The sequence below is a fragment of the Pelophylax lessonae genome, assembly GCF_965119305.1.
Source record: "Pelophylax lessonae genome assembly, chromosome: 3".
NCBI lineage: Eukaryota > Metazoa > Chordata > Amphibia > Anura > Ranidae > Pelophylax > Pelophylax lessonae.
Genome location: NC_138770.1, coordinates 159,946,381 through 159,956,539, shown reverse-complemented (window position 1 = coordinate 159,956,539; position 10,159 = coordinate 159,946,381). Strand labels below are relative to the sequence as shown.

Below are 10,159 nucleotides of genomic sequence, written 5' to 3'. Positions count from 1 at the left end.
GCTGGGGGATGTTTTTTTTCCCCAATATTATTGCTTATAACAGTGATGATAACTGTTATAAGCAATAATTAACTGTCATGAATGGCTTTCTGTTCATGACAGCTTGCCTATTTTTGACATGCTGTGATTGGCTACAGCTAATCATATAGTACAGGGTTATGAGGTTGACCAAGGTACCATGGGGGCCAAACACAGCATAATAACAGTAAGCAAAACAATCATGGAAGCCATTTGTGGCTGTTTTGTTTACAATGTAACCATGTGATCACTATGACCAATCATAGCACATGATACCCCGGATGCTCATGGCATCCAAGTAAAAGCCCCGTGATCCGCTCTATCCATCGCATGTGCGTACCAGTATGTTGTGGTAGTGTCAGCTGCCGCCCGCTCACAGTATACTTACTGTGAGTGAGTCAGCAAGTGGTTAGAAGAACTTCAGGTAATAAATAAAAGAGCATTTTGTGACTCAAGTGCATTCTTTTATGTTGCTGAAATGGCCTTGGTATTATTTTTTTTTATTGGCCCCCTGAGTGCCTAAACCCCAAGGTGCTCTAACATGCTAGTTTTGCCCCTAAAGTGAAACCCAAAACCAAAATGTAATATATTGAAACTTATCAATCATTGGATGTAATGGTTGCTTTTCGGTTTTTATGGTCTTTTCCTTCTGTTTTCACTTGAAGATCTGGCCAGTAACACACCCCTTGTGTTAGAATGTCTACACTCTAGAGCAGGTGTGTCCAATCTATTCTCCCCCATATGTTCAGAAACTACAATTCCCAATAATGCCTAGTCATGTCTGTGAATATCAGAGTTTTACAATGCCACACGGGATGTGTAGTTCTGCAACAGCTGGAGGGCCGTAGTTTGGAGATCCTTGTTCTAGAGGAAGGGGCACCTTTGGACAGCAACATTGTTAATCAAGGGGAAAGGGAGTGTTGGATGTACTAGCAGATTTAGATACATTAACAAACCAAAGCTGCATTTTAGCTCACACTTTTAAAGCAGTTAAAGCAACAGTTTTTTTACATTTTGGGATAAAGGTTTTACATAAATATATAAAGGCTGACCATTGTAAGCACCTCTGTCAGTGGTAAATTGTTTGTCTCAACACTCTAAGTGCTACGTTTGCTGAAGAATTTGTAATGTCGTGATCACCAGGTGAAAATAATGAAAATAAAGACTTAGGCCCTTTTCACACAGGCAGACCGTTCAGATCCGCCTGTCAGTTTTTTTGGCGGATCTGAATGGTCACTCCATGCATCTCTATGGGGCATCGGATGTCAGCGGAGACATGTCCGCTGACATTCGATACGATCCGTCAAATCTGGACGGATGGAAAAAATATTTTCCATCCGACCGACGGTTCGTTCCCATCCGATTCCCCCATAGAGATGCATGGGGAACTGACAGCTGTGTCTCGAAACACAGCGCGGAGAACAGCTGTCATCTTCCTGCTCAGCGGGGGATCGGCGGATCAATCCCCCGCTGAGATAAACGGAGTCTGTCTGATGGACTCCAAGTGTGAAAGGGCCCTTAGGGTTCATGCACACTGGTCTTAAAAAACCTTACTTCTACAGGGGTTTTTACATTTTCCCTGTAGAAGCAGCTCAATGTTATCCTATGTGTCCCTGCACATTAGGACATTTATAGGCATATTTTAAGCTCAGCATTTAGAGGCAGAAAAAAACCCCTTCTGATTTGCGTTTTTGAGAGGAATTTTCTGGCAGAAAAAAAAACGCTAAATGCCTTTCTGCCAAGGGAACTGGCATTTTTTTAAGCCCAGTGTGCATAAATCCTAAAAAAAGAAAATGAATGCAGCCATCACATCTTTGAATTGGTAAGCTGCAATATATTAAATGTTTATAAATCCTTTTGGGTTTACTAGCTTTGGCATACCCAGTCTGTTTGCCTCCTCTACCACTGTAATGAGCTATTATTACTATGTATTACTATGATGTTTAAATCTTGCTGGCCGGTAGATATTTGTAGGGAGGCAGGAGGAAGTAAGACAGCTCTTGGCATCTATAGGAAGTGTTGCTCTTTGCGTATTCATACCCCAAGATTCAGGACAGGCAGGGTGACATGTGCAATTTTTTTAATGATGTTGATTTACTTAGGGAGCTCAGCATGTTCACTTTATAAAGTGAATTTTCACTTTTTAATGGAATTTTCACTAATCTTAGTGAATATGGTAAAAATTTTAATTGCAAGTAATATCTATATACATGCAAGAAAATTAAAAAAAAAAAACAGATTTTTTTCATGCACACAATTACACAACTGAAGTCAGCAGAGTTTCACCTACTATATCAAGGTAAGGGTAAATTCCCTTGCAAAATGAAAATTCACATTGCTACTGTAATTGCACAGGAAATACCCTTTAATATACCTCCCAGCATTTTTATAAATGTATTTGTGAATGTGTTTAAAAAAAATAGCCTATGTGAGTCATTCCTAATGTTGTTGAGTTCTTCATAATCAGTCCAATGACCACAAAGGAGACTGGGAAGTGGTTCAGTATCTGTAAAGATTGTTCCCTTAAAAACTTTCAAAGTTCCTAAAGTGGACATGAACTTAAAAAGGTAAAGAACTGGTCGGTTATATGTAACATCCACAAAGATAATTGAGCCTAAGTAATACCCTAAAAAATGTACACTCTGTATTAAATTCCTCTTGTACATTAGCAATGCACTTCTGGTATGTAATTGTGCCTAAGCACTCCTGTTTCTACAGCTGTATATCTACAGAGTGAGATCTGGGGCACTGCTGCCTCTCACTGCTATAGATTTGGAGTGAGATTTGGGGATGTTACTATTGTGCTGCTAACTATTCTCCTTGGTAGAGGCTCTGACATGAAGAATCAAATGTCTGCCTCTTTGAAGGTAGCCGTTTCCACCCCAAACTTGTTTGGGGTTCACTGGTGCACAGTCATGCTGGAACAGGAAGGGGCCATCCCCAAACTGTTCCCACAAAGTTGGGAGCATGATATTGTCCAAAATGTCTTTGCGAAGTCCCTTCACTGGAACTAAGGGGACAAGCCCAACCCCTGAAAACAACCCCACACCATAATCCGCCCTCCACCAAATTATTTGAACCAGTGCACAAAGCAAAGTCCATAAAGACATGGATGAGCCAGTTTGGGGAGGAGGAACTTGACTGGCCTGAATCTCAACCCAATAGAACACCTTTGGGAGGAATTAGAGTGTAGACTGTGAGCTGGGCCTTCTACCCCACATCAGTGCCTGACCCCACAAATGCGCTTCTGGAAGAATGGTCAAACATTCCCATAGACACACTCCTAAACCTTGTGGACAGCCTTCCCAGAAGAGTTGAAGCTGTTATAGCTGCAACAGGTGGGCCAACTCTATGTTGAAACCTACTGATTAAGACTGGGACGCCATTAAAGTTCATGTGTGTGTATCAACTACAGACATCCCAATACTTTTGGCACTATAGTACATTTAGCAAAAGTATTTTGACATTACTTCTATCTAATACATTCTAAACCAAGAAACTTTGAATGTCAACACTGGCATCCGATGACTGAATTGTTTTGGTGGTAACAATATAGGTATGGATTTGATACAATTAACTTAGTGTTAGGGATTAGGTTAAGGTTAGGATTAGTGTCTTGGGGTGGAGGTTAAGATAAGTGGTAAGTTAAGTTTAGATTTCAATTTTAAGAGTAAAGGTTAAAGGTAAAGGTAAGGATAAATTAGGTAAGGTTAAGGTAGAGTGTTGGGGAATAAGGCAAGGGTGAGGTTAAGAGTTAGGTAATGCCCTAAGGTTTAAAAAGAAATTAATATTTTTTTGGACCATTTTATTTTTTGTGAAAGTATATCAACAGATGTTTTGTTTTATTGTTTTAATTGCATACAAATACATTTTATAAAGAAAGCTTACATAACACTGTTCTCAATCATGCTGGGCTTTATAATCATTAAATGGTGCCTTTATGCCTTCTATCCTAATTCACTTAATGAATTCTATTCAGTAAGGTAAAAAAACCTTCTGCGTGCAGCTTCCTCCGCAGTTCCCCCCTTACTAAATACTTACCTGAGCCTGATCTTGATCCAGCTATGTGCAGGAGAGCCGAGGATCTCTCGGGTCACTGGCTCCTGTTTGGCTCATACACAGCAGCAGGTGCCGTTGGCTCCTGCTGCTTTTAATTAGAGCTAGTGGGAAGGGAGCAGAGGGCAGGCCAAATCCCACTCAGAACGGGGCTCGGGAGCAAGCACGCATGAGTTCCCACATAGCAAGGGGATCGCTGTGAGGGCACTCAGCGATGGGATGGAGCCAGAAGCGCCAGCGGGGGACCCAAGAAGAGGAGGATTGGCACTACTGTTTGTTATTTTAAAAACATAAAAAATAGCCTTTACTATTACTTTAAATGAAAATACTGCAAACATAATTTTTCTGATAACTTTATGATTAGCTCCCTGATGAACTTTAGTGGGTAATACATGTACCTCCTATAATAATCTGCATAGGAATTATTTTTTGATGACACATTTCATTTTAATTTTTTAATCTACATTTTCCTTCACATTTACATGCAGTCTAACACACGTGACAATGGGAGGGGTTGGGACAAGCTACTACACTGTCAGTATGCTTACAACAGTTTTTTTTAACTGCTGCAACTGCTGCAGTGTTATAGTTTGACCTAACCTTTATCACTTTTGCTTGGCCTGCATGTAAGATGAGGAAAAAATATAAGTAAAAATTTGCTAATAGGAAAAGTAATTAAATACTGGAAACTGCCAGTACAATTATCAAATATGTTTTATGATGATTGTCATTCTTACTTGCAGAATAGGAGGGGGCAGGTGTCCCTCCTCTGAATCAATCATATCTACTGTATGTTTAGCACAACAGCTGCTCTCCAAAAATTGCCTGGAGCTTGTATACTGGCTGCAAGTGTCAGTATTAAATATTCATATTCTAGGTTTAATATTTACCATATTAAAAAAAGAAATAAAAGCAATTATCAAATAAATATTTTTTTTTTTTTTAGTTCTTAACACTATAAATAGCACTATAAAATACTTTAGTTTCCTTTTAAGGGTTATATTTCAGAGTTAGCTCAAAAGTTAGTCTAAGAACCAGGTTAAACTTAAGAAGTCAGGAAACGTGAAAGACAATTTTTTTAAAACTTGTTTTCAATGTAAAAAAACAAGCACTAGGTGGTTGGTTGCATAAGCCAACTTAAAGCCAATTTGACACCTGTATCCCTTTTGCTTGTTATTATATTACCAGGAATGCAAACCCTAGAAGAACAATCATAGAATGATATATGTATATATATATATATATATATATATATATATATATATATATATATATATATATATATATATATATATATATATATATATATATATATATATAACAGTGCAGTAATGTTTTAGATATAATGCTCAATTAAATTCATTTGAGATGAGACCATGATAATAGAAAACTGGGGGCAACCCCTACTATGCCACCAGAAAGGGGAGAGACTGTTTCTCCCTCCAGGGGATTTCATCCCTTTGTTTTACTTCATTTTACGTCAGTTTATCATTGGGGAATATTTTTAATCTCTTTCCTTTTCTCCTCCTCAACCCCTTCCTCTACCCTCCTCAACCCCCCCCCCCTTTCCTATTTCCCTTCCCCCCTCTCTCTTCCACCCCTCTTTCCTTCTCCCCCCTTTTTTCCCCTCCTTTTCCTCCACCCTCCCCCCCTTCCCCCTCTCCTTCCCTTTTCTTTCCCTCCCACTTTCCCTTTCTCTCTCTCCCTTTTTCTCCTTTTCCCCCCTTTTTCTCTTTTTTTCCCTTTTTCCTTTCCCTCCTTCCTCTTCCACTTTCCATTCCCTCCCTTCCCCTGCCCCTTCCTCCCTGCATTCATTCCCCCCTCCCCCTTTTTTAAAATCCCTCCCTTTTGGTTCTCCCCTTTTGTGTAAACAGGGATGTATCATAATTAGTTACAGGCTGGCTATAAAATATATTTTTTATTTTCAGCAACTTTGTGATTTATCCATGTGTGCACTTATTGTTTGCCCCCCCCCATGTCCGCTGTGGGGGAGTACCCTTGGGCACCCTTTCTTTCGCTGCAGTCGAATGCTGGTTCTTCTTGGGTAAGTAACCTAATGACCACTTTCCCCTCATTATTTATATACATTGGTTAGTATGTTAATGTGGGGTTGATTTACTAAAGGCAAATTGACTGTATGCTTTTCGAAGTGCAGTTGCACTCTGCAAGTGCAGTTGCTCCAGAGCTTAGTAAATGAGGTAAAGCTTTACTTTGCAAATAATACCCAATCACACGCAAGGAAAATAAAAATAATGCATTTTTGCTTGCACATGATTGGATGATGGAAGTCAGCAGAGCTCCTGCTCTTTTACTAACCTCTGGAGCAACTGCTCTTTCAGAGAGCAACTGCACTTTGTAAAGTGCACAGTCTAGTAAATTAACCCTTATGTCTTACTGTTTTTGTTACAGATGGTACTTTATATATTTCCTCCTGAAGAAGCAGTTGTTGCCGCAAAACCTGTAGAGGATTTTTTTATATTGATTACATCTTGTGTCCTCAGCCCATGTCTGAGGATACCACATTACCAGCAATATCAGCTTGGAATACCACATGTATTGAAGATGTTATAATTGTTGCTTTTTTCATGTATGTGGATATGTGTTCTTTTTAATATGATTGAATGAATAAAACTCAATTTTTATCATGTTATTGTAAATGTTTGGGTACCGAGATAGTCAATTTCTTCCCTTTCTGGGGGCTTAGTAGGGGTGGCTCCTAGTTTCTATTATCATTATTGTAAAGATGATGGTACCCCCATATCTCCTAACTAGGCCCATAGTTGATTGAGAAGAGACCATGTTGGCTTATGTTCAACCAGCTCTTGCTGTAAATACTTGTTTTATTATTTTCACCTTTTTAGTGTTTACTGAATTCAGATCCATTTATAAAACCTCAGTAAAACAGCAGCTCATAGCCAACTTATCAATAATACAGGGACAGTGTGCAAAAGTATATTCTTGAACATATTTCTTTTCTAAATGTCAATATTTTTAGAGTTTACAAAAAAAGTTTTGAAAAATGGAGCTAGCTAAAAGAAGTGCCGTCGTACAAATTTGTTTCTCAAATTTTTTTTGTTATCAGACAGAAAAATTGACTCCTATTTCATTGTGCCCTTTGGTGAAAGGAGCTGGTTCACACATATTGCACTTACCAAGTGAACTTAGCTGATTTACAGTTTTATTAAAAAAAAAAAGAGATTAAACATAGTAAGAGAGCTATGTATTTCTTCTGATCATCACCAGGAAGAAAAAAAAGTTTTTCTATAATTAAATTGCTGACTGTATCAATTGTTCTCCCAGACTCTGAAAATATCTCATTCAAAGGGGCTAATGGGATCGTCAATTAATCTAAGAGGAATTAATTGCATATTGTTGCAAGTGATTTAGAGACACTAGATTCATTTACCTCACACACAGCAAGACACTTGAATTGGACCAGCATTCCTTCTTAGCTGCACACTACATCAAGGCTCATTATAAACTCTCAGCAATAAATATAAAAAGCTGATTATTGTAATTCATCAATTATCTATCATTAGCCAGCATGACTACATATGAATGTAATGAACATCTTAATTTTTTCCAAACTCTCTTTAAACTTGCTGCATGACTTACAAATGGTGGAGCCATTCTGGAACTCAATCATATTCTCAATAATACCTACCACTTCACAAAATGGCTTCTACTACTTTGTGTGTTCTGGAAGATGTCCACCAAATTTACTTGAGTAATAAAATATGCAAAGCAATGTTTACATTTTGTAACTTTGACTTCAACATCCAGGGTTGTTTTAGTTAAGAGGCAAACAAATTGATTTGATCTGAACCCACCAAAAAATATGGGCCATAGTGCTGAATCTGGAATAACAGGAAAGGTCTAAATGTCTGTCAGATCCTGTCAATTTGGTAAAACCAGATTTTTTTTGCAAAATTATTGTCCATTGACAACATTTTACAGGGGCTTGCACTTTCAATTTTACTAATTCAGCTGCTCATTTTAAATTTGTTTGAAAAAAAAAGAAGCAATCTACTTTTTTTTAGTTTATTTACGGGATTTTATTTGTGGGGGCTTAGTGGTTTATGGTAATTTAGCTTATTTAATGTAACGTTCTTTGTTTTTGTGTGTTTTATTTATTTTTTTTTTTCTTGTAGTCTTTTTCTGTGAAAAGAAAAAACATAAAATAATAAAGAGTAGTAAGGTGCTGTTTTTTGGCACAAGAACTTTTCCAGTTGAATTGAGTTTCAGTAATGCTCCAGAGCCATATAAAGTCCATTGCCCCTTTAAAAAAACATCAAAACCATCTTAATTTCACTGTTCTTTTTGCTTGAAAACATTTGACATCTGTAACTATTGCTAAGATCTTTGCTTTCTCTAATATTTTAAAGCAATCCGGGGACCAGCACTAAATTTTGTCCTTCCTTGAAGCAGCTCTTTTGTTAAGTGAACAATATTCATGAGTGTTCAGCTGTTTTGGGGATGTGAAAACAACACCAGTACAATACTTAAGAAATGTACGCAAAAAATTTTACCTTTAGTATAACATGGCTTTTTGACATGGCCATCAGTGGACTTTGGCCGTCTGTCCTCCCCTGAGAGGTGCCTCATTGGATCATCACAAGGTCTCATGCTGTCTCTCCTCCCAGCTTCCATGGCCATTTTTTCCCTCATTGCCTTTGCTCTTTCACTTTCCAGGGCTATGGCTTTTTCTAGCAGTGTCAGATTACCCTTTGTCATATCAAAGACTTCTTCTGACCTGTCTGAGGTGATGGAGGTAGTGTCATCATCTCTATCGTTGCATTCATCCTCTTTTGCACAGCTAGAAAAAGTTCTTGATCTAGGGCTCAACTGTTCTTCGAGTCTCATCAAGTTCATCATATCAGAATAATTCCTGTCCGGCATTCGGTCACAATAGTCTTCCTCTGCTCTGGGCAATCTCATGCCCATAGTTTGCTGTTGGCTTCTATCATGGGAATTAGTTTCGCTAAGTTTCCGTGCAAGGTCAAAACATTGGTTCCGTAAGCATTCTAAACTGCTCAGGCACACCTCCTCATCACTCTCCTCCACCATTTTCTCTGCATGTCCATTATTCGTAGTTTTTCCTAACGTCAAATAGTTCATATTCCTTGAGTCTTCCTGGGATGTATTGTCAACATAATTCCTATCATTGAGGTTATCGGAAAGCACTACACCGTGTCCTTGTGCCAGCAGTTTGAGGGAATCCACAGTTTCCCTAACAACATCACTGTCCAAGTCTAAACTAAGCTCTGTCTTTCGTCCCACGTTCTCATTCTTGTCACTGTCGTCCTCCATGCTATTAGATGTATTGCTGTTCATTTCAGATTCTGTCCTGGCTCTGTACGCTGCATCCTCCGCTATTTTGCCAAGATTCAACAACGACTTGGCTACCAGTTCATCATAATTATCGTATTCATCGTTATTGTTATCATCCTTCTCTGTGTCGTGCATTATTCGAGAGCTGTGACAATCCATTGAGTGATTGTCTAAAAAGCAAACAGAGAGAGAGAGAGAGAGAGGGGTAGCTAGAATACTGAGCAACATTTCTGATTGTGCTAGTAAAAATTTAGCTTATATGTTGTAACAAACATAGTTATGCTGCATTTTTATGCCATATTGTTTCAGGTTTGTTTTATATAAGTGTAAACTAAGAAATATGTGCAATACAATCTCTCAGAAGATATGTCATTTGTTCATTTTAGGGTCTATACATACCTCATGATCATCTATAAGCAAAGTTTTTCAGTACTATTTTGGTTTTGCTAAACATGTTAATTTTTTACTGTAGCTTATGAAAAACATGCTCAAACTGCTGCATGCAGCAGCCTGTAAGCCCACTACCTAATGTGCCATGGTGCTTGTGCTGGAGTGTTTATAGTTCCATCATTAATAACAAGATGCAAAGCAGGTGCTCCCTACAGTGCATAGAAATACAGAGGAAAAATATTGGGCGGTCTTAACTGGCAGTATTAGTGAAGTCAGAATAATGCCTTACTGCACCCCACCATTCCACTGCCTCTGTGACAAATGAAAAAGTGCTTGTTTTGGGATGTAGGATAACAAAAAGGTG

General features: G+C 38.4%; 1 protein-coding gene across 1 annotated transcript in view; it reads right to left on the bottom strand.

The window, feature by feature from the left end:
* The window catches only part of MYT1L (myelin transcription factor 1 like), a 451,852-nt gene that overhangs the window by 99,988 nt on the left and 341,705 nt on the right, over positions 1-10,159 (bottom strand). The window contains exon 7 of the mRNA XM_082250801.1: positions 8,604-9,575. Within this exon, the coding sequence (XP_082106927.1) occupies positions 8,604-9,575 (972 nt within the window). The remainder of the gene's footprint in view (positions 1-8,603; positions 9,576-10,159) is intronic.